This window comes from Typopeltis vanoorti, chromosome 12 (genome assembly GCF_054136105.1).
Source record: "Typopeltis vanoorti isolate ZY-2024b chromosome 12, IOZ_Tvanoo_1.0, whole genome shotgun sequence".
NCBI classification, from domain to species: Eukaryota; Metazoa; Arthropoda; class Arachnida; order Uropygi; family Thelyphonidae; genus Typopeltis; species Typopeltis vanoorti.
The window spans coordinates 108,607,038-108,633,660 of record NC_143560.1 but is presented as its reverse complement, the minus strand read 5'-3'; the positions used below and the strand labels follow the sequence as shown (position 1 = coordinate 108,633,660).

The window sequence follows — 26,623 nt, the reverse complement described above, 5'->3', positions numbered from 1 at the left end:
GGAGCAATATTCCACAATGGAAAGTCACTAGTGGTGTGCCTCAGGGGGTCTGTTTTAGGACTATTGCTGTTTAGTCTGTATGTTAATGATATTGGAGAAGATTTGAATTGGGATATTCAGTTGTTTGCAGATGATGCAAAGTTGGAACGAATTGTGAGGAGTAGAGCAGATGTTGTGACTTTACAAGAAGACTTGAATAGTGTGTGAATATGTACAGGAGCTTGAATGCCATTTCAATGTTGCAAAATGTAATGTTTTAAAATTTGGGAAACGGAGATGGAAAATGTAGAATTTACTCTTGGTGGGGATATATTGTTGGAGCTGGAGGAAATAAGAGATCTTGGGGTGATGTTGAATAAGGATCTAAAATTAGAGGACACATTACCAAAATTGTGAGTACAACACTGAATTCTAATGGTGATGCAGAGGACACTGACTTGTAGAAGTAAGGATATTCTAATTCCATTGTATAAAGCCTTGATTATGCCACATATGGACTACTGTGCACAGATTTGATCACCTGGTTTCAAAAGGATGATGAGATGTTGGAGAAGGTCCAGAGGCGATTGACTAAAATAATTTCGATCTCTAGAATGTTGATTATGAAGAAAGTTTGAGACAATGCAATTTACAGTCTAGTAGGTAAGAGGAAGAGGGGGTGATATGATAGAGACAAGATGTAAAAGGTTGTTATAGAATTAATGTTGAAAAGGTTTGTCATAAAATAGTAGGAGATTGGGGGAGAACAAGAGGTCATCCCTGGAAGCTGTATAAGGAAGGTGTGAGCAAGGGAGTGAGAAGTAGGTTTTTTGCATGGAGAGTTACAATGATTGGAATGCATTGCCTGAGCAATGTCTGCAGAGAATTTGATTGTGTTTAAGGTATGTTAGGATGAGCTATGTATATAAGAAAAGGGACTTCCTAGATGTGTCTTTGACTTCATGTGGTCTTAGGATATAATAATAACATATTCTGCCATTTTCTTTGTGTCCTGATTCTTGCATTGTTTGCTAAGAAATTCCGTTCTTTCCTGTAGTTATGGTTTTTACCTTTTACTATTTGTAATAGTGAGCTTAATATAGCATGCAGTTTGTTCTGTGGGACTTAGACTGGAACTTTTCCCATAGTCCATTATAGTGCATCATTTTATTATGCAGTTTTTGGCGAGGATTTTTCTGCTTGTTTATTGTAATGAGTGAATTCATTATAATGATGCCATAATGAGAGTTGACTCATTAGGATCATTGAAAGAATGACGAGTATTGCCATAAGCATTCGTTGTTCATTGGGCTATTTGGCCAAGTGTTGCATCTACCCTTGAAAACTATAAGGCTGTGGATTTGCTCATAGTCGCTTGGATATTTGTGAAGTCCTTTAATGGTAGACTTTTTTGTGGTTATTGTTGTTACATGGTGCAAGACCACTACCTTGTTATTGGAGGCTTGAAGTGGTTTTCAAAAGCTCCATGTTTTTTGTTCCTAGAGTAGGGGAATTAAGTCAAGTAGCCCTTAGCTGCCCACAGTAGTTCTAATTACTATAGGTTTCCAATCTTTTTTGGCCAGACTTCAAAACATAAAATCATAAATAAATAACAAAGTGGTAATTTTTTTTCTGGCTTCCACATTGTCAAACTTTTGTTTTTTTATGTGAGGACAAGCCAAGAGCAATAACCATCTTATCTGGAACAAGCTTTTACAAATACCATAAGAGATCCCACCTTACATTCCAGGCCACCTACAACCACTCTTAGAGGGTGCTCCACCTAGGTAGGACTTTAGAGTCACCCACGTGGTTGGTTTAGTATTGTGTGGTATTTGTGTATATGTTACATTCGTTTTTTTTTTGTAATCCCTGAAGATGTCTCAGTGACTGAGACGAAATATACTAAGTATTAAATTCTGTTTTAATCCTTTCTGAGTGCTGTATACAATCCATTAAGCCTCCAACATTATGTCCTCGCAGCACTTAAGCCCCTACACACGGGTTTTACAAATACCCTTGCCTTACAGGCAAATCCTCTGTAGTAAATAAATGGTGACTTTACCTACTGAGCCACTCAAGCAGGCAATTAATTTTAAACTAATTATATCAACCAATCAATACTCACTTTATCTCAAAAGATGTGGCTGAATGACCATCCACTGTTTGGATTGTAATGATTTAATTTGGGGTAGTGGAGATTAACGAGGTTATATATCATGTTTGCTATGTGGTACTAGGCAGATTACTGTGTTTTTTTATTTATTTATTTATCAAACAGATTTATATGTTTAGATCATGTTTGATATGAAATTAGTGTGTAGCATCTTTTTTTTTCCTGTTGTGACATGTATGTATGTATGCTTAACTTCATATTTATCCATTGGAATTACATTAAAGATAAAAAAAAAATGGTGGTAAACCAATAAAATTAATGTTTACTGCTGACAGTTTATATAAAAAAAAAAAAAAATCAGCTGGCTCCTTTTTATTCCCGTATACAGGAGTAGGCGAGGCCATTTAGCCCTATCTAACTTTTGGAGACTGAGTGGGCAGTTCAATCTCCACTGGTACCAACCAGGGATAGATGGCCCAAGGCTATCACTAATTAAGTGGTACGCAGTGAAGAGAGACGGCTCAAATGTGCCGCCATCTCGTGGTCCCTAACCCTAACACAATATATTTAATGTCTGTTCTATGGTCGATTTTCTTGAATTTACAGGACGAAAAACCCGAGTTTCCGGGAGGAAAAACCCGCTTGCCCGTGCCAGAGATCGACTAACTCAGGAACTGGTCGAAAAAAGGCTTAGAAAAATTTCCTCTAGTTGCCGACTAGACTCGAAACCAAGTCTTCCTTCGCGCGGCCAAGCGCCGTGGTGTGCAATTGCCACATCCACTGAGCTACGCTGTTTATATATAAAAAAATAAAAACTTTAATTCAGGTATCATGTATATTATGCAGGGATGTGCCATTTGATCAATACCAGACAGATGCACTCAGAACGTAACATTTTGAAATATTTTAATTAATGTTTTTGGAGTGATTATGGTTTTTGAAATTTCAGATTTATGTTTGTATTATACACAGTGTATGAAATTGGAATAGGCCTAAGTTCGATTCTCGTCGCGACGGGGGGAAATCTTTATCTGGACGATTTCAATCGAAGGTGAGTTAGCCGATCTCATACGGAGGTCGGTTTTTCATCCCGCATAGACAAATCGGCCCTTCAGAACACACACAATTTACAGACAAAAAATACTAGTTGTGGTGGTGGAGGTGGGTGGTAGATGGCGTTGATGGAGATAATTCATAATAGAGGTTCGGTGTAGTGGTTGAGACAGTTGTAGGTGTCCTCCTGCGATGAGTCTTCGGACTCCTTGGAGGTATCAGGAATAATAATAATAATTGTTTTGCATGATCCAAGATGCTCACACTGAGATTTGATTAAACTTTGAATAATGAGTTTTGCATAATTATATCTGTTAAAAATAATCAGTATTAAATTGCTTTGATTCCAGACATCTGAAATTATTGAAAGCCTAATACATAAGAATCAACGAATTCCTGGCAATATTTTAGTGGCCCTAACTGAAAGATTCAGCTGTTTATGGAAAACAAAGTCAAAAAGTTTATAGAACAGACTGACATGTTTTGATTATGTTTGATATGGAATTCCTGTACCGCAAGTGGTATTTTACTCTTTTTTTTTGGTTATAACATGTATATATGTATAGCTCAAAATGTATCCATCCATCATACACATAAACGTAGGAATTCTTATTGCAATTTCTGTTATGCAACCATGTACTTAGAGTAATAATATAAAGAGTTAAAAGAAATTATAGTGTAAATTTGATTGCCCCAAATATCTAGTGTTCATCTGAATGACTTAAATATTATAACAGAGAATCTAGTTTGAAAAGTATTAGTGCAAAATAATATCAAATTCATTAAAATTAAAAAATTATACAAATATGTTTTCACTTATAAATTATGGATGTAATCTCAATTGTGTTACGTTGTATAAGTGATCTGACATCATTTTACGTTAAATCTGATCTGTTTCATTTTTATTGGCAATTTTGTATTTTATAGCATACTCCCAATCATTCACTGTAGTATTATACTTTTATTTTCACATTGAACCACTTTTTGATGTTAGTGAAAGTGAACATCCCATACTTCATAACTTTGCCCATATTTTCTGTACAGTGAAGAAGCTGGATAAATTTGTATATTTTTAGGTTTCTGTGGTGTGAATTCCTGTCAAAGGTGTGCTGGAATTACAATCATGGAAACAATAAAAAAAAAAAAAAAATTTTTTTTTAAATGTTTCTTTACTCTGTTGGGTTTCCCATGCCTTCTGGGACACTTTCAGAAGGGGAAAAAATGTGTTAAGACATTTAAACAGTAGTAATGGAATTGATTATTTTATTCCATTGTTGTTTGAAGTTGTAATTAATTTTGATTTTAATTTGTGTATTATTATTATTATTTTATTTTATTTTATTTTTTTTTCCTGTTGGAGAAATGTTCCACAAATAAACACTAGTTTTTTGTTTTTTATTCCTTCTGTGTGACTAATTCCAGCTCTTTTACATGGACAAAATTATTTATATATATTGGACTTCTTAAGAATTAATTTCATATTAAGATTATGATAAGGTTAATAATCTTTTCTCTGTGAAAGATTAATGCTCATGTTGGTATATGCATAAAGCATATAGGGATTTTAAATTTACTCTAACATTTATTTTACCAAGGATGTAAAGGATTTTACCAATGGTGGTTATTATTATATATATATAGGTACATCACTGATTTTCTGGCACCCTTATACATATATGTATCAACATAAAATCAAAATAACATATAAATTTTTAGTGACTAATTTGTTGTTGCATTTTCATAATATTTTGAAAGTGAGGTTCCTTTTTCAAAAGGGCTATGTGCATTTTTTCTGTGTATGTAAGGAGAAAAGTGACACAAGCATAATTGCATTTAAGTGATTTCGGGTTTTTGTTTTTATGTGCAAAAGTGATGAAAAGCCCATTTTGCAAAGATAGGTGGTAGCAAATGATAGAAGTGTCTACAATGCTGCCTTAGCCAATTATGGAAATGATTCTGAGTACACCAGAATTGTTCTAAATCCAATTTTTCAAATTCCATTTGAATACGTTCACTTGTTTGCATTTCAATAAGATCGTCATTTATAGAATTAAGATCAAAAAGAAATGGATCCAGTATCCACCCTTTGCCAATATCTCCTGTGGGAAAATATCCATGAAAAGAATCAATCAATTGTTGCAAATGTATTACAATTTCAGGTAAAGGTGTGATTTTTTTTAATTTTCCAGAACAATTTCATCAAGCAAGGGAAAGTTTGCAAAATTACCATTTTCAATTTGATGTATCCAAATTTTTAGTTTTTCAGTAAAAGCAAATAATTTTTCACTAGATGTTATTATGTTCTTACTATACCCTTGCATTGATATATTTAATTTTTTTAGGTGAGCGAAAAATATCTATTGCATCTCTTCTTTCAAAGTCTTGAACTAAATTACAATTCTGGTTAGTAAGAAACTGAATAATCTCCTCGCACATTTCAAAAACCCTGCTAAGCATGTGTCTCTTGGAGAGCCATTCAAGTTCTCTGGCAAAGTTTTTGATGCAAGTGCATGGCAGTGCAACATGTAGTGTGTTATTGTAACTTGTGGTACTTATTTTTTGATATAAGCAAAAAAACCGGAATTATTGCTTAGCATCGCAGGTGCACCATCAGTACATATTGAGCTAATCACATCCATTGGTATTTAATGTTTCAAGAAAAAGTTATTAATGTGATTAAAAACATCAATTCCTTTTGCAGCAGTTCCAGTTGATCACAAAATAAAAATTCTTCCAAAATTTTCTTTTCTATTATGTATCACTCAAATACTAATAGCTCACTGCAATTATCAATGTCAGTTGACTCGTCCAAAGGAATACACACTTTCAGAGGACTGGATTTAATATCTTGTACTACTTGCAGTAAAATATCCTGACTGATGTCTTGAATGTGTGATCAAATCACATAGTTTGATAATGGAATCTGCTGAATTTTCTTATGTGCTTCAGAACCTAATACATTTTTTGCAATTTCCAATGCACATGGTTTCACCAATACTTCAGCTATTGTATGAGGCTTTTTTTTTCTTTATGCACAGATATGCCACCTGATAAGAAGCTTCTAGCAAAGGCTTCTGAACTACCGCAGAGTTAAATTTTGTAACGGTACCACTACTATCGAATCGTGCCTTTTTAGACTTCAAGATGTTAATTGTATGTCCTGCAGCTTTACCGCCATGTTGATTGTTGTACTGTTCTAACAACTTTGGTGGTTTAAGATTGGAGTTTGAAAATATTTTGCAACATAAAATGCATTGTGGTCTTTGAGTACCGTCTTTCTCTGTTGCACAAGTAAATCCGTAAGCAACATAATCGTCTTTCCGTTGATGTCTTTTTGACATGGCAAGGATTACTACAAATAATAAATTAATATTTACATTACTTAAATATAAAAAGCCAATAGACTTCACTTCGGCAATGTAACATTATTTAAATTAAGGGGATGTTAAATCCCACATTGTTTCAAAACCGAATAAGAAACTCAAAGATCGAAATCAAAGAGTTTCATACCGAATATAGTAACTATAAAAATATCGGCAAATACTAGCATAAACCAAAGCATGTAGTCCAACACTATGGCAACTTGTTGCAAAGGTGGGGAAAGTTCTGATCACTATTTTTAGTATTTCCCATAATGTAAAACCAAACTCCTAGGTCACTACCCACCTTCTACCATAATGTATAACATCATACATCTCCTAGGAGATGGGTTTTACATTATGGGAAATACTAAGAATAGTGATCAGAACTTTCCCCACCTTTGCAACAAGTTGCTCTAGTGTTGGACTACGTGCTTTGGCTTACGCTAGTATTCGCCGATATTTTTATAGTTTTTCTATATTCGACATGAAACGCTTTGATTCCGATCTTTGAGTTTCTTATTTAGTTTTGAAACAATGTGGGATTTAACATCCTATTAATTTAAATAATATCTACATATTATTTAACATGTATTTGGCCATGGTTCCTTAAGAAAATTATGAAATAACATGTAAAGAAAAATTAATTTTAGTTCTTACTAAACTTTTCAAAATTCGAGAGAAAAAATTTAATCAGTTGTTCTTTACTTACTGATTACTGCTGGTAAAACAGAAAAAATAGCATTCGTTTGTCACTTGATCCACTTTGTTGATGTTTGTACACAACGAAATGACGTTTCTCATGACAATGGCGAGTGTATGCGCAGCAAGTATCCGTTTGTTCAGCTTGGGCACATGTGAGTGTTTGCGAACGGCAGTACATTCGGGGATATTTTTTGAATATAGTGGTTTTTAATTTCTTAAAATGTAACAAATAAAAAATATGTATAACTTATATTTAATGGTTCTTGGTGAAATAGAATAATTCTATATGGGTTGAAAGGTTATATATCTTAAATATAATTTAGTTTGCATAACTTTTTTCCTCTCGTGGAAAAAGCAAATGTGATTTAAATAATTAGTCAATATATGCTGGAATATTTTCCAGCTTGCACCCCAGGGGTGCACGTGCCCCTGGTTAAGAAACACTGTGGCTTGCTGGATTAGCTGTTTTGCTGGACCAATGGAGGTCACTTAATAATTCATCAGCACATCTCTGACCCACAAATTAAAGCTCTTCAGTGTAACTGAAGTTGTAATGTACCATAGATGACTAGAAATTACATATTAAATGTAAATTAAGTTATTAAATGAAATTAGTATAAATGATGCAGTGTAACTGAATATGTGCTCATGCTTGACACCTGCTACTGTGAATTAGCTCTTGCTTAGAAGCCCTAGCTAGTTTTAAATGTAAGACAAAATAATTTTTTGCTTACATTTATTTTTTATTTATTTATTTTTGCTTGCATTTTAGTGTATTTTTCTTTTAAGAAATCAAGCGATCACCATCAAGTGCAGATGGTAAATAATTAAGCGAGCATGCACCATGTGGCCATCTATGGCAGGTCCATTTAATTAGTTGGATGGTTGCGGGAATTTCAAATGTGCTCTCGGAATTTTGTGTGGACTAAAGGAACTACCAGACCATCTGTTGTCAGAAAATCATTGGTGTGCCTATATTGTTGTAGTGAAGTATCATAGTAATCCAAGATCAGCTTATGGATAGCTTTGAAATACCTGAAAAGTTTCTTATTTGTTTGGGATATATATCAGAAAACTGTTGAAAAAATAGAAAGGGTCTATTTGGCATTTTAACCCAGATTGCTTAAAAATATCTTGCTGTCAGTTATTTTAAATTCCGCATTTGTTGACAATGAACAAAAGAATAAATGTTTTAAATTAAATTTAATCATCCACCAGAATAATCACAAAGTATGAAACTTAATTCACTTTATGAACATACAGACATGTGGATGATATGTATCTGCAGTTATTCTGTAGTTTTGTGGCTGAATTCAACACACCAAAGGAACAAAATTAATAAGATATTTATTTAGTTGCTAAATATTTTGCTGGTTTTATATCCAGTATCTTCATAATATACATAGCTTGTCACAGTATACAAGCAATTAAATTTAGTGAGAACAATTTAAAGCTATAATAAGGAAACAGAACTGAAGTTGTAATTAGGCACCCTTTATCATTAGATAAGAAGTTTACAAGTTTATGTTGGATTTGGGCTTAAAGTGTCTCCCAGAATTTTGGTAAATTAATACAGTTATATTTGTTGAAGTTTGGGGAATGTATATTTGTTGCTGATAACTCCAAAAACAATCTCTCAATATTTTATAATGACTTCTGTGTAGTACTTTAGTTTTCTTTCATCTAATCCTGTGTGAGAGGGTCTTCCAGACCCTGACTTGCCATAATGGTAGCATATGTATTTATGTTCTCTGAAGCAGATGGCAACATATCTTCCTGTCTATCCATAGTAAACCAGTTGAGAGGTACAAGGCACTTCATACACTCTTGGATGATAAAGCATGGAGTTTGTCTTGTATCTCTCAACTGGTTTACTATGGATAGAAAATAGCTAAATAAATGGGGTTTCTAGTTTGATATGTGGTGGGGAGTTTATATTTATTTACAGGCACATATATATTTATTAAACACTCTGGCTATTTTTTCAGATGTGTCCAGAAGGACAGTAATAGTTTTGCTGCAGTCTTGTATGTTAGGGGAAGCTATTAGATGGCATTTAGTATTTTATCTATTTTATGATGGTGGTAACCATTGACTGAAAATGTGTGGCAAACAGGTGAGTTCAATGGCAAGAACTGCATCACTTGAACAAATTGAATTGGATAGGCAGTCTTTGAAGATTGGTGGGCAGCAATCTCCACCATTTGCTGTCACTGACACTTGGCCCAAGGCTGTTAGTGCATTTTATAGGAATTCAGAGAGGAGGTCGAAGTGGACAACTACCACCATATTGTGTTCTCCAGTCATTTTTTTTTTTAGTTGCAAGGTTAAAAACCCAAGTTTAGAAATAAAAATCCTACTTGCTGATCAATTAATTTGAGAACTGCTGGGAAAAAAAGGCATATCTGGTCTGCAACTAAAATCAAACTTACGAGTATAACACTTATAACAACCTTTCTTCTGGCATTCGAGCACTATGGAAGCAGACACCTAGGAACCCTTTGTGTCTCCAGAACGGGAACAAAATTTACTGGTGAGTTCAGTGGGTTAGAAACTGGTGTTCTATATGAAGTTGAAAAATTCTTTTAGAGATTTTAGTAGTTGCAAAATCTCTTTCTAAAAAGAAAGAGGATTTTGTCAGTTCCTTTTCTTGTTCTCATGTTTCATTTTGATTACTAAGAATAGGTGATCATTTATTTCTTTAACTTGTATATAGCTTGTAACTTCTGTTCTTTTATTTTTATTAGAAATGACTCTTTTTTTTTTCTTTTTTTTCTTTTTTTTTGCTTATTCACTCACACCTATTGAATTTTTCTAAAGCTGCAGCTGCCGAATATACTTTTTTTTTAACCAGGCATTTTGCTCTTATCTGCATATTTATAGTTTTATATTCTGTTCTTTTTTTGTATAATTTCTTTTCTGTTATCATAATTAAAATTCCCAATTTTGCTGTGACTTTTTTCTTTCTTAATACCAATTCTCTCAGATGCTTTTAGAATGTTTTTTTTTTCTTCTTGATATGCTATTGTCTTCTGAGCTCTGTGTTATTTTCTTGTTAATTTTTTTCTTTAACTTCAGTGCAGAATTTATTTTTCACTTTATTTGACCTAAATCTGATCTTAGTTTACATTTTGTAATTACTTTTAGTCTGAATCTCAGTTACTGTTATTCATATATGATCTGAGTTTATGTATGTAGTTGTTTAACTTTATATAAGTTTTGTTTGTTTTATGCCATCTCTTATCTTTTTTGAACCATGAGATAGTTGGTTTGATTTCTTGAGTTCATCTATCTTTCCAGTGTAAAATCTTGGAGGATTTTGAAATAGTTGCACATTGGAAATAATTATTTTTACAGAATTCCAACAGCCTTTCATCTCTTTTTCTCATTCCAAATTGTTAATTGTTGAATAACAATTGAATGATCCTATTTTTGCAATGTATGCATTTGTATTAGCATCATGTGCAATGTTTCTTTTAGTTTAATCAAAATTGTTCTTTCCTTTATTGACCAAAGTTCACTCATCAAGGAAGCAATATATATATATCTTTTTTAATTTATTATTTATTTATTATTTTTCTTATTTGTTAAAATGATTACTCTCTTTAGATGTTTTTCCTGTAATCCATAGAATGCTCCATGAAATATAACATATAAAATCTCCCTTTCTTTCCAGTAGTTTAGTGATGTTTTCATTGCAACCTATAATTAAATATGTAACCTACTACTCCATCTGCAACCACTCAGAGTCTGGAAAATTTCCCATTTTTTTATTCTGCAAAGGATAACTTTGCCTGCCATTGCATGATATTTATCAGGATCTCTTTACACATAGGTTATTTTGTTATGGACATTCTGAGAGATTTGCAGTGAACATAAGAAATAAATTAAAGATGCCAAGAAATTATATTCTTCGTTTCATCCTTTATCCAAGTTGCATCTGAAGTTACTTCATGACCATATCAAGTGCCATGAACTAGAATAATATGGGCTTTCAGAATATGCTGTTTCATGTACAGGATTTACAACATCAAAAATTTTTTATGTATACCTTGCTAGGAATTGTACTATAATTAGACAATGGAGCTGTACTCCAACTCATATCATATCTACTTGTTAATCTTATAATTTACATTAGTGTTCATCTTTAAGTCATACTGAAGATGCTCATGGTAGATTGAGCAAACGTTCTCTAAATAAAGCTTGTCTTGATGGTTTAATAGAAATGAATTAATGACTACTATTAAATTGTTAACAGACACTCAAGAAACAAAAATGAAATGTAAATGATTACTCTTAAACCTTAATGTTCTAGGAATGGCTCCCTGCCATGGTTACTAAGTTACTTTGATTTTTAAAAGAAGCTACTTATTCAGTAAAAGTATAGTAGTTTTTTCCAATTGGAGTTTGTGCAATTTTGTCCAGATCATTTTTTGTTCTTCCATTTGAATGTTAGAAAATCTAATCTGCCCATAACAAGCCAATTTGTATGTACAAGGAACTTTGGAAAGAGAGAACCTTTAGGAAGGCAAATGAGAATAACAAATTTGATATGGAGTATGAAAGCTGTACAAAGATTGTATTTTGAACTTTTGGCTATTTTTTTCTTAGATGCACTATTAGATGCAATATAGGGAATGCTAATGGCATTACTGTGATCTATGTTTGCATTGGTGGGGATGGGAAGTTGAATATTATGTTAATTCTGTTGGGATTGTTATCATTAGATAAGAAAGTGTTGTAATGAATATGGTTAAGTTCAGCTGGGCTACTAACATCCATAAAAGACACTCTTCTTTTTACCTTTTTTTTAAATGCGATCATTTCCACTTCTTTCTGTTTCTTACATGCATGTCACAGTTTTAAATTTCACTCCAATAATGTCTCTGTGACAGAGATGAAATATTAGACATTAAACTGTAGTTTAATTTCATTTCCCTGTGCTGGGCTGTTTCCTTTCCATTAAACTATCAGCATTCTTTGACTTAAGTTTATATATATATACTTGATATATGTCCTATGGATAAATATTACTTTACACGAGTAATCCATCTTTTAATATTAATTAAAAATGTTAGGTTTGAATTAAACAATGTTGAAATATGACTAAATTCAGTTGCTCAAATTATTCAAATAATTTTCAGAAATTATTAAAAATATAAATATTAAGTTCTGATTACATTAATTTCTTTAGATTGTTCCCAGTATATTACTAAATACTTACCATTGGTTGAGAAGTGCTGTCTTAAATAATGTTCTGTCAATTAGCTGATGGTATATAGGTACTTGAAACTTTTCATCGCAGATATGAGCTGACTGTTAACAGTAGAGGTTATTTCAGCTATGAAGCGTTTATTGAGGTTTACTCATATAATCTTGACTGCAAGTAAAGCACATTTTTATTTATTGTCATGGCCAGCATTAATGTTTTTTTTGTTTTTGTTTTTTTTGTTCAAAATTATCAGGTAGTCATCTGATATTAAAAAGTTAAAATTTTAATAGTGAACATTCTTATTTTGTAAATTTTCATTTTCTTAGATAATCAATAATTTTCTAATGAAGAACTTCAGATTGACATTTAAAGCTTTTGTTTGAGAAAAGTTAGGAATGACGAAATGTGCAAATTCTGATTATTACATGTACACCACCAATATTCTGACATCAGATGGTCCAGCACCCTCTTTAATCTGGACTGAATTATGAGAGAGCACTTGAAATTACCCGACTAGTTCACTGGGCTACCACAGATGGCAGTATGTGTATGCTCTCGCTTAATTGTGCTTAATCAATATCTGCTCTTGATGATCTTTTGATTTTGAGTGATTCTTAGCTTATTTTGCTCATTATATTTAACTCTGGCTAGGACTTATAATCAAGGGCTGGTTCCCAGTGGTGGTTGATAGCGATATTAAGCATATAAAGCCAAGTTAAGTATTAAGCATATCCACTTTCGCTGTATCAATTATACTAATGTATTTTTTCATCTAATCACCTAGTTTACATTTAATTAATTTACATTCGATATTTAAGTTTCTAGAGGTCCATGATGCTTTAATTAATGAGAGGTATAATTAATGAGTCAGTGGTATACTGATGAATTCTTATTAGACTTCTGTTGTTCTGGAAAAATGGCTAATCCAGCAAGCTCTGGAACCGAGGTTGCCAGAAGATTGCTGGTGTACCTGTATTAACTGCTTTATTAGCTGAAAATTCTTAATATAATTCTTTAAAACTGTTGGATGTATATATTACTTGTTTGACAAATTTCACCTTAGATGTACTAAGTTAAAAATGTGGATATTTCATGAACCTTGTAAATCTCAGTCAATAGTACCTAAATATTATAACAACAGATTGTATTTTATAGTAAATTACAGAATTACAATGATGTCTGGATATATGTTGTATATATTATCAGATATATTCTTGATATTAGTTCTTGGTTTTTTAATTAAAATATAATTTTGTAGTAGTTCTTTTCTTATTAGTGTTATTCTTTGCAGTTGCTTTGTATTTTATGCAATAAAGAAATATTTTATATCTTGCATTTTAAATACCCTATTTAAAAAAATGTTTTATTGTTGTTTATTTTTATTATTACATATTTCACATAATTTGATGAACCTCTGCCACTAACAACTTTGTTGCATCTCAATTTTTTCAGTTGTATAAGTTAACCAAGAGCTTGTGGTTTTCTAGAATATTAACCAGAATTAATAATCCAAAAGCTTAAATGATTATTGAAAGTACTGTTGCTTTTAAATGTAAAAGAATATTAACCAAATAAAACACGTGCTGCTAAGGCTATCATGCTTGAGCAGAACATTACCAAAGCATCCCTGTGTACATGGTGCTGATAGCTGTGCCTGTGGGATATGTAAGCATCTATTTAGACAGCAGTGTTAATAAGTAGTGTTAACACTGCATAATACTGTATGTGATGGAGTGAAGTGAGCACACATTGAACATGTCTGTAAATCTGTTTTAGTGGAGGAACAGTGCCATGATTAAACATTCTGGTTGTAAGATAACAAAATAATTACACAGTAGAGGTAGCATTCATAGCTGCAGGGGGGGGAATCACTATTACATTCACAGATTTGGTCTTCCATCTAATAGTATTTACCATAATGCACAAGACAAGATTGCTGTGTTGTGGGTTTTCTGCTATCTTAATGAACATTTCACCTTCATTGCCACTAGCCACTAGCCTTTGTCACTAGTCATGGACATCATGTCCACTTGCAACCTGAATTGTTATCACTGATTACTGTTCCTCATTCATAAACAGTTTTATTGTGTCCATTGGATGGTTGTCCACTTCACTACAACTTCAGATGTATTCTTGATGTTAGTTCTTGAATTTGTTTTTTTAATTATAATTTGTATATTAATTTTATTGCTTTATTTTTATTTGCTTTATTCTTTGTAATTCTTTTCAATATAAGATAAATGTACAGGTACTGTTATTGGCACTGTACACATAAGTACACTCAGCCACAACAGTATTGATATTGCTTTCTTTTGAATCCATCCTCATACGATAAATAGTTCAAACTCCATTTCTCCTGTCTCACCACACACACACACACGTTTTCATTCCATTTTTATAAAAATAAATTTAAAAAAAAGAAAAAAAATCCTTGGATTGTATTTTAAAATTCTCCTTCTTGCTTTGAGGAGCACTGAACAGTCACAAAGCAATTTGTAGAATCAAATTAAAAGCTCAAATGAGTGCTTTCTAGTTGTATTTAATGTAATATAAATAAAAGTATTTTATCTTTATTTCATTGTAATAGTTATAAGCTGTATGTGGTACTTGCTTTATAATAAACATGTAATATTAGTATGTTCTTATTCTTTAAAAGTAATCATCTTGAATCCTGTGCTTTTTCACAGAAAGCAAAAAGTGAAAGCTTTCCTTCCTAATGTAAAATTTGTGTTTGTCATTTTTCATAGAATGGTGCTAACAAAAAATTCCAACAGAAATATCATTATTATAATTAAATGCAAATTATTTTATTCTTATATGGTGTCTGTGATATTGTTTCCCAACATTTTAATTCATTTATGCATGGCATATTAAAATAGAATAATAAACATATGGAATATAAATGCTTTATTAATACATGTTAAGGAATTTATATTCTGTTTTGTTAAACCTATGGAAAGTTCATACAGTCACAAAGTAATACTTAATAATGATTAACCACTGGTTAATCATCATGGAAAGTTTATAAAATCAAGTAACACTATCAGTTAATAAATGAAAGAAAATGCACTAAACATAGTTATGCATAGATACAACTGCTCTGGTCTCATTTGCATTAAAACAATTGTTTCACTCCCTGTCTAGCAATAACTCTTCCTCCATAAACTTCCATATCAGTTTATTAACCAACCAACCTCTATTATATTTCCTTTCATTGGTTACTTGGTCTTCTGTGGGGAAACACCTTTCATTCTTGATTCACTAATTCTTCTTGGCATTCAAATTTCATATATCCTTTTTAAGGTTCTCTTTGATCACTTACCAGAAATGAGCACTCAGTTCCTGTGTTAGTTACATAGCATAAGACAACCAAAATTAAGTGAATAGAATTATTTTCATTAATTTCAGTCAATTCAGCTGCTTTAAATGATCTCTAGACTGTGTTAATTTTCTTGATTCAGTGATTAATTCATAGGGAATGCTTATCAAAACCAGAGTTCAAAAATGTCTTATTATGGATGTTGTATATCCATAGTATATCTGTTGCTTTTGTGATTCCTGTTATGCAAATATTTTTTCAGATATAATCATGATTACTGCTAATTATTCTGTGACATCATCTGGATTTCATTGCAAAACACAATACAGTGATAATTCATAATCCGACCTTCAGTTAACTGATCTTAGTGAAGTTAATGTGTCAACTGGCTTTTGGTACAGCACTATGGAATTGTCCCTTCAGTTATCAGACCCATCATTTATGCAGCGAGCAAACTGTTTTCTTGCTATGTTTGATAGTTGAGGGATTGCTGTGTAATATCTGAATGTACACTTAAAACTCTATTCTAATAAGTTATTGGCCAAACTGTTCATTTAGCAGTTATTACAATGGATGAATTTTATCTGCCAAATATCTATCATATCATCTGTACTTATTATTAATGATTGACAGCAGCTATGGAAAAGACTTTTCAGAGATAGTCTTTTTTTATTATTTTTATTGTTCCCATATTGGTTTTATGTTGTTTGGAGCTAAACAGTGTGGATGTTGACCAGCAACTGTCATTTTTGTACATGATTAGAGGAATCATGTACAAACATGAGCAGTATTTGTGGAGGAATAGTGGTAGTCAGTTTGGTGAAGCAGTGTCCATGGAAATACCTATAGAAGAGACATCTGTTAAGCAAATAGCTCTCTTTTGGATATAATCAATATATTAAGGGGAGGGGGAGTTGTACACAACCACCCAAATGTGAGAACAGTATTCTAAGGTCTGACAGATTTGGAATTTATAGTATTAGGAGTTAAGCAGAAAAGAAGTAATGTTTAGAATGACATGAATACCAAGCTGTTTGGAGGTTGACGAGTTTAGCCTAGAAAGTCAACCCAAGAAGGGGGAAAAAACTGATCTTGGTTGGTGAGCAGAAAATTACCAAACAGGAAAGAGTAAGGCATTGCTTGTCTTTCTCCGTTGAAAAGGCAGGGTTGTGTTTTGGCACCATTAAAATTTACTGAATAACACTGGCCAACAAAAAAAATTTTTTTTTCTACTGATTATGATCTGACACTTGTTTTTTACTAATTTGGGTGTGCTGATTTCAAATATCAAACCCATTTTTCTCTATCACGTCAGGTTTTTCCTCTATGGCATTTTCTTTTTGCTAATTTGTAAGTTTTTGAGTTTTAAGGAGGCAGTACTATTTAGAGGATCAACAAAATCGATTTTTTAATATTATTTTCTGAAAGTATGTACTTTTAAAAATCTGTTCCTAACTTTTTATCAAGAAATTCGAAAAATTCCCTAAGATATAGCCTATTATTCAAAGCGGTGCATAGATCAGAATTGGAGTGCTCACTGCTCTCGCTTGTTAGTAAACAAATAAATGCGTAAGAACCTGCAACAGCACGTACTGGTGCGTTGAATGCAAGAGAAGCCGATAACCGACCTAATACATTTAGGTGATGAAAAGTAGGCGATGATAACTGCCTAAAACAAATGAATGCTATATGCGTCATAGCGGACAAAGAACGATCGAAATCAGTCAATTGTTAATCGATCGTGAAAGTATGATGAGCGCTTATAACGCATGTTAGTCGGCAGTGAAGAAAATACATCATGTCTACTACTCGAAATTGTGTCAATAGTGTAGATTCCTTCTGCTACATTTGTGGCAGCTCTACTGTTCCCAGTCAAAGGACAAATATCACTGATTTCGTTAAGAACGTGTACTTTGCATACTTTGACGTAAACCATTACATGCAGTTGACCATCCAGAGAGGAAGCTGGTTGTCTACTCACAGACTTGATCAGATGCCTTGGAAATATTAGAAGCAACCACATTAGTTTCTCTCAGTCTTTATATTTGAATACTACCTGTATTCAAAGGTGGGTAAGGTTAACAAAATCTGCTGTAGAACGAGAATGGCATAATCCATATTGGTGATCACTAATTAACTAATGTCACTTCTAGGTAGTGAAGAAGCTGGTTGTTGCAACCTTCTCCATCACTTTGAGTATTAAGGTGAGGGGTGAAAGAGTAATTTGCTTGCTGATTTTTATCTTCCCGTTTAGGAACAGACTGGATAAAGCTCGGTTTTGGTAGATGACAAATGAGTAGGAGAGCTTGAATATTTCCAATAGCTTGGCGAGGCATGATATGTATAAAGTGCAGGCTCCTGGAAGGTGACGAGCATGGTAAAGAAGGAAAAGGTGCAGTATGAGAGGAGATTTGCAAGTCAGGCCAAGTTAACTCATAATGGCAAATACTTGTTGAATTTCTGCTCAGGACATGGACTGGAATTTTTCTGCTATATGGCAAGCAAAAGGAAGAATAATTATAGCAGATTAACATTGGTGGACAGTCATGGCAGCAGACTAACAGCTGCAAAGGATATAGTGGAATTATTGAAGTGCACTCTATCAGCGTATATCATACTGGTGTAAATGATGCTGTGCAATATATATAGAAGAGAGCAAGTATTAGGAGAATTGGAAGTGAAAGAAACAGAGGTGCATCATATGTTGGTTGGATTAGATCTGAATAAAGCTGTGGGAATGGATGACATATCACTGCTTATTCTTAAGGAATGTGCACCATAGTCGGCTATGCCCGTGACCTGGTTATTTAATGAAAGTCATACAGTGGGTAGGGTACCTAAGGAGTGGAAAGAGGGCAAAAAATCACCACTCCACAAGCATGGTTCTAGGACAGAAGTTTCCAGTTATAGACCAGTCTCTGTAACTGCAGTTGTGGTCAATGTGTTGGAGAGATTGGTTATTAACAGAATACAGGCTTGGGTTGATGGACATAGCATTCTTTATGATGGTCAGCATGGATTTGTGTAAAGGGTAGGTCCTGTTTTAGTAATTTACTTGCATTTTTATGATAAGGTGACAAGTGTATTAGATAAGGAAGAATCATATACAGTGATATTCTTGGACTTTGCAAAAGTGTTTGATAGATTACCACATGAGAGGTTAGTGTACAAGCTGCAGAGGATGGGAATAGACAATATATTGGCTAGATGGATCAGAGATCGCTCTGAACGATACCAACAGGTTGTGTATGTTGGAGCAGTGTCTCAAAAAAGGAGCGTAACCAGTGGTGTGCCCCAAGGTTCTGTTCTTGGGCCAGTACTGTTTAACTTGTTTGTAAATGATATGTCATGTAGGCTGACTGGGAATCTTCAGTTGTTTGCTGATGATGCAAAGTAGGGGAAAATTATAAGTAGCACTGCTGATGTTAATTCCCTTCAGGGAGATTTGAATAGACTTTTAACTTGGACAAAGGAGTGAGGTTGTAGTTTTAATATTAGTAAGCAGAAGGTGTTGCATTTTGGAGTGCAGAAATATAAGGCCGTGTACTATATTTATGGTGCCTACTGCAAGAAGTGTATGAGATTTCAGAGTGATAGTTGACAGTAGACTGAAGTTTAGAGGGTATATTGCAAGTGTTGCAAAGGTTACACCACATCGTGGTGCTGCTATGATAAGAAGTACTCTAACATGTAGGGATAAGGAAGTAGTTGTGGTACTGTATAAAGCACTGGTCAGACCACACTTGGTCTATTGTGGTCAAGTTTTGTCACCTGATTGAAGAGAGTCCAGAGACGAATGACTAAGATAATATCAGTACTTTGGAATGCTGACTATGGAGAGAGGTTGAAGAAATGTGGATTGTAGAATTTGGTGGATAGGAGGAAAAGAGATGATATGATAGAGACATTTAATTTAGTGAGAGAATGTTTTTGGATTAATCCAGATGGGATTATAAAAATAGTAGAAAGCGAGAGGGGAAAAAACCAGAGGATCCTTCTGGAAGTTATATAAGACTGTGGTGAAGAGGGGTGCGAAGAGTAGATGTTTTACATGGAGAATTGTCAGTGAATGGACTATGGACTGCATTACCAGAATGTGTTGTTAATGCAAGGAATGTTAAGGATTTTAAGATTTGGTATGATAAATGTGTTGTCAGTTGAATGAACCTCCCACAATGAGTGAGTCCATTGAGGGTGCAATAATAAATAATATAATACTTGAGAGTGTTTGTGGAATAGTGGGGGGGGGGGGTATTTTGCCTTGGTCGCTTAAACAAGGGTTGAAGAAGTCATTATTCCATCATGAATAGAGAGGGGGGGGGGACGTAGTAAGGCAGAAGTTCAGTCCTGTAGCCTTGGCAAAGGACCAGAAAGCTAAACTTCTGCCTTACAAAGCAGAATTTCTACAAGTCAAATGCTTGTCTCCTTCTGAAAAATAGTGTGGTCTGTAGTGGGAGGCTGGAGTATTTAACTTGAGCCAATAGAAAACCAAGGCTTGGAAATTTTGATTGGAATGGGGAATAAAGACACTCATCCCAGTGAGAATAATTTCAGTTATTAGATGAGCAAGTGCTTGGTTTAGAAGAGCAAAATAATGAAAACATGAATAGAAATCCTGACGGTCATCCCCGTTAGTACTGTTGTAGTACCATAGGTTATGAGGCTGAGTTAGCTTAGAGAAAGACAGTCTATGAAGAAAGAAAGAAACTGCGTAAAGATTATCAGTGGTTGTATTTAGGAGCACTGGTTAAGAAATGGTCCCAGGTGTTGGGAGAATGATGAGGATTATCTTGAATTCTGATAAGTTTTGTTGAGAGGTGGTTACAGGGTTCACACTGGGGAGTTCTTCCGCTTGGTTGAACAGCAGGAAAGAGTGATGACAAGAGGCCATCCCTGGAAGTTACGAAAGGAAGCTGTGAGCAAGAGGGTGAGGAGTGGTTTCTTTGCATGGAGGGTGGTTGAACCATGGAATGCATTGCCTGATGGAGTGGTGAGAGCGAGAACGGTCAATGAGTTCAAGGAGTGGTATGATAAACTTTGTGTTTCTTGGGGGAGGGGGCCTCCCCTTGATGAGTCTTTTGACTCCATGGAGCCCTGAATAATAATAAGTTAACAGTTTGCATTAGATCATTACTGATAGCAGACAGTTCAACTTCTCTTCTGGTTTGGTCTCTGAAATTAGGGAAGGAGAGCCAGTCAGAATTGTGAACATTGAAATCTCCTAAGAAGATTCTCTCACTCTTAGAATGATTAAGATTATATGTATTTAGTCCAGAGTCATCTTTCATATATATAATCAGAAAAACTGTCATTATAATCGTCTGAATTAGGAGAGCTTTAAAGGCAGCAAATAAAAGTAACAAAATCAGGAAATATTTTGCCAATGCTGATCATGTAAAGAAGATTCCAGGTCGGATAACTTTTGGCATATGGATATTAGACCTTACAAAAGCCCATTTTTTCCCTCTCCCCATTCTTGCAGAGAATATCATGTATGATATCTTAGAAGATATGATACTGTGAAAAGTTCAGATGAGATGTAGATATACGAGAATGCCATTTTTGGTTCACTTGTGATTAACAGATCATGTATGGATGTCTGAAAGCAGTGGTGCACATCATTGATGGTAGTAGTAAAGTCTGTAAAATTTTTGTGGGAGGTTTTTTTTAACTATAGTAACACTAATTTTTATGTCTATTATTGTTGGTCGAGTATTGGGAAAACTTGGAGTAGGGTCATGCAGCAAGGGTGAAAGACTAGTGGATATACTCTTACACAGGGGATGCCAAGACCACAATCCAAGCATGGCATTCACAGATTCCCCTGCATGCTGCTATACTCTTAATCCTCCAAGCACAATCTGAAAGAGTAAGCAGTAGCTGCAGGATTATTTGTTATCTAATTGGCTACTGAAGTGGCTTGCATAAAGTTCTACTGCTGTGCCATCGAATGGAGGAGGATGTGACTCCTAGTTGAACAACTACCATGTGGACAGCATGTCCAGCAAGGCCCACCACTTGCACTGCATGTAAGAAAAAAGGGAGTGCAGAAAGTGGAAGTCCTATTCTAGAGACGAAACCTGGTAGTATCTACTTAATTCCTCCAATAAGCAAAGCAGTGGTGTTTCATCAGGTATTGGAAGATATATACAATCACATGATAGCTTGAACTGGAAGAAAGGAATGAATTTATAGAAATTAATTAGGACTTATGAGATCAGAATTTAGCCTCTAAGAAATAGTCATCACTTGTCAACTTATCTACAAGTCTGATCTCAAGACATAGTTTCTGGAATCCGTTTAATCTAGAGTTTCTGTCCCAGAAATTACCAGAACTAAGTTCCTGGGAAATTTTCAAATCTTTCTTGTCTTGAGTCCCAGAAAAACAGTTCAAGACTTGAGACCCATCATACATTTAAATTTACAAATCTGAAAGAGAAAAGTGTTGAATTTATTATAATTTTTAATTTTAGTAAAATGAGTTTAAAATATATATATCTTTTATCCCCTTTAAGGGAGTAGGCAAGATCTTTTTTAACCCCATCTAGCTTTTGGAGAAGACTGAGTGGGCAGTTCAATCTCCACTAGTAGCCATTCAGAGATAGTTGACTCAAGACTGTCACTAATTATAAGCAGCAACGAAGGTGAAGAGATTGGCAAACAAGTGCTGCCATCCCTTTGTACCTAACTGTAACAGGATATGTTCTTGTCTGAAATAGGGTGGATTCTGCAGTCAGTTATCTTGAGTTGATAGGATGGAAAACCCAAGTTTCTGGGAGAAAAAAACCCACTTTTCCATGCTTGGGAACTGGTTGAAGAAAGGCTTAGAAAATGTTCCTTCGGTCTGTGACTAGACTTGAACTTAAGTCTGTCTTCAGGTGGCTTAGTGTGGAGGATGCAAGCACCACTTCCACTGAGCTACACAGACCTATAAAATGAGTATTTTATCATATAGATTATCTTGTCTTGTCAGATGTCATCTCCTTCCAGGAGGTTGACTACCATGAGCTTCCACCATGTACGGTTTTATGCTTCTCTTTTGCATTCTTCATAGGACAAAAAGGTCCAGTCCTTAATATTTCCCATCCAATCTGTTCTTTGTCTTCCTCTTCTTCTTTTTCCTTGTATCATTCCTTTTAGAAGTGTTTTTTGTAGGGATTCATGCCTTAGTATGTGACCAAGGTAGGTGGTTTTCTTTTTCTTAACGGTTTTCAACTATCATCTTTAATATTTCTAAATTAGTTTTTTTTGGCAGTCTATGGGACTCTAAGAATTCTTCTGGCAATCCACATCTCAAAGGCTTTTAATTTATTTTCACAATATTTTGATATTGTCCGAGTTTCTGCTCCATATAGCTGTGTTGACCATACGTAGCATTTGGGCATCCTAATTCTTGTTTTTGTGTGAATTTCCCTTGAGCTCAGAATGTTTTTCATGCTAATGAAGGTTGATCTAGCAATTTCTATTCTTAATATTTCCTTATCACACTTTCCATTCTCTGTAATTAGTTGACCCAAATATATATAATTCTCTGTTTGATCTAAAGTATTTCCCTGATCTTAATATTTATATCCGGTATTTTCTCTTGTTAGTAGCATGGCTTTGTTTTTTTGAAGTTGAAATTAAGTCCATATTTTTCACTTAGCTTCAACGTCTCTTCTAGTAAGTTTTTAAGATCTTTTTTATTTTCAGCTAGCAGTACTGTATCATCTGCATATCTTAAGTTGTTTATATTCCTGCCTCCTATGCTGACTCCTTTAAATTCTTCTAATTGCTGGAAGATATTTTCAGTATAGAGGTTAAATAATATAGGAGAAAGAACACAGCCTTGTCTGACACCCTTCTTTACTGGGAATTCCTCTGAGATTTCTTCTGATATTTTTATTGAGGTAGTTTGCTCATCTACTCCTAAATTTCTGATGCATTTGATTAGTTGTTCATGTTGTATATTGTCAAAGGCCTTTGTGTAGTCAATAAAACATAAGTAGACTTCTTTCTGCTTCTCCAGATATCTTTCTATAATAGTTCTAATGTTGAAGAGTCCTCTAGTTCCTTTATTTTCCTGGAAACCAGATTGTGTTTCATTAATTTTATAAATATAGATTATAGATATTGATTAAAATTTTATTACAAATTAAAGAAACTATTTAACAACTGCAATAAATATAATGCTATTCATTCTTTTCTACATCGATTTGTTTTTTTTAAAACTATAGTATGATATTATGTTATATATGAAAGTGATGTAGAGATCCAGCAGGATGACTTAAAAAGACTAGCAGTATGGGCAGAGGAAAATGGCTACCAGTTTATCTCATGATAAAAGTTTAATATGGAGTGAAACAGCACCAGGAAACAATTAAGAATAGTATTTAATGCTTCCAATATTTCATTTTGTTTCTTAGTGCTGTTTCACTCTGTTAACTTTTATCGTGAGCCTTTCCCAGTACTGAAGTATTAACACACTGCTACCAGTTTAATATGGCCAAGTGTATGGTGATGCACTTTGTGAAGAAGATATCACAAATTGATGGAACTGCAGAAAACTGATAAGACCAGGAATTTAGGGGTGATTGTGAACAGGGAATTGAAGTTTAGATAGCATGTTACAAAGGTAGCTAAAACACCATATCAGCTTATGTGGTTGTTTGAGAACACATTAACAAACAGAGAGAGAGAGAAATTATTTTTCCCTTTTATAAGGCTTTAATAAGGTCCCATCTAGGCTCTTGCATGCAGATCTGGTCACCCAGATTCCCTGGGCATATGAATAAACTAATAAGGAGGATCCATCGGTGAGTGACAAATATTGTGGCAGGTCTATGAAATGCACCCTATGAAAATAGATTGAAAGTTTATGGGCTTCAACAACTAGCAGATAGACAAAACAGAGGAGACATAAGAATATAAGTTATTAAAGGGATTTTATAGGATTGAGGGTGAAATTTTTTTTCAGTACATCTCAGGAAGGGAGAAAACAAGGGGTCACCTATGGAAATTGTGGAAGAATGTGGTTGGCAAGTGTTAGAACTAGATTTTTTGTTTGGAAGGTGGTGAATGGGTGGAATGTGTTGCCAAAGGTGGTTGTGAGTGCTTTATCAGTGAATGAGTTTAAAGAGAGCTATGATAGGTATTGTTTTAATGATGGTTAGTGTGTGAATAATGGATCTCATGCCACGAGTCTTCTGACTCTATGGAGATATGCCTGTATAATAATATCATTATATGAATATAAATGAAGTGCAATGAAACAGCCACATGTAATACATATTTTTATTATACTTTGCTGCTCCTAATCAGTTCACTCACAGAATTATCCTTCTTATCAGGTAGTTTGTTAGTTAAATGAAAACAAAAGATCACCCCAAGTAACTAACGAAATTTCATTAATCAACCATTAATTATAGTATTATATTGCTAATTATAATCATAAGAACAATTTACAGTTTTACATTAAAACAGCGGAAGAATGTGGCGGTAGATTTGAGCTATGCTAAAGAAAAAGTGTTTTTAATCGGTAAATTGTGCTACATTTTTTCAAGTGATACAAGTGCCCTTCAGTGGTGTTGCTTTTGGAGTTTAATTATTTTGTATGTTACATTTATTTTGGTTTATTCTTACTGAGAGGGTGAGGTCAGAGTCGGACACATTCTGCGTTAGAAGAGAAGAAAAATGTAAGTTTTTTGCTATTTAGTATAGTTAATACGTATAATATCGCATAAATAAATATAGCTTATAGTAGAGCGTTTAGTATATAGTTATGATAGTTCCTAGTACTCAGCACTATTCGAATGATGGCGGCAGCTGCAGCTCAAATTGCGAATGGGGTGTCACCAAGTCCTCCCCCATTTAAGGACTATGTTTGTGTAGCATACTACAGAATTTTGTGGTATGTACACATCCCAGCAGTTGGGTATGCAGCAAGTGAGAGATGGGGGGAGCACATACAGGGTGTTCGGGATAAATTTGACATATTTATAATTAATTATATTTTTCCGTAAGTTACATGTATTAACACACACTTCTCTTCATTTAAAAGTTTGGACCCTTCTTCATTCATATACAAGATGTCAGAAAGGATGGATAGCTGGAACCCACCTGAATCATGGAAGAGAATAACTTGTATCATGATGATTCGTGCCCGCCATCAAAATAAGGATATTACGACTGCTGCCCAATGCTCCCTGAATACAGTAAAAACAATCAGGCATGAACTAGAGACTTGCAATGGTGACTACGAGGATGTAGCAAGAAGAAAGATCCCTAGCAGACGATCTGATTGCGTTCGTACAGCAGAATTCCTCGCAAATCTGCAGGAACAGGTGTTGAAGAACCCTGGCATTGGAATTCGGGCTTTGTTCGTGGAGTTGCTAACTGTAGTCAAGCCCTGGATAACAAGGGTAGCCAATGGTAGGCCGTATGTATGGCAGCAGGATTCGGCCCCTTGCCACACCTCTGGGAAAAGTCAAAAATGGTTGTCTGAAAATTTCTACGACTTCACCAGTCCAAATGTTTGGCCTCCAAACTCCCCAGACCTTAACCCCATGGATTATTTTGTATGGGGCGCAGTTGAAAAAGACACCAATCGCACTTCCAGTAATACAAAAGCCCAGTTAATGGATAAAATTAAAACAGTTTTTGCGGCCCTTCCCAGGGAGACTGTAGCATCAGCTTGTTCGAGGTTCCGAAGCAGAATTGAAGCTGTGATCGATGCTAATGGTGGTTATTTTGAGTAAATCTTGTTGATAGTATTGTAATTAACTCTGCCTGTAATGTTTTTTTGTCAATTCATTAAATTTAATAGATACAAAGAAGATTTTCTTTTTCCTTACGAAACTGTCAAATTTATCTCGAACACCCTGTATATGCAGAAAATGTAG

The 26,623-nt window shown here is 34.2% G+C and overlaps 1 protein-coding gene across 1 annotated transcript in view; it reads left to right on the top strand.

The window, feature by feature from the left end:
- The window catches only part of LOC150101127 (DGAT1/2-independent enzyme synthesizing storage lipids), a 152,308-nt gene extending 148,693 nt beyond the window's left edge, over positions 1-3,615 (top strand). The window contains exon 8 of the mRNA XM_090402168.1: positions 3,499-3,615. Coding sequence (XP_090258294.1) covers positions 3,499-3,615 — 117 coding nt within the window. The remainder of the gene's footprint in view (positions 1-3,498) is intronic.
- The last annotated feature ends 23,008 nt before the right edge of the window (positions 3,616-26,623 follow it).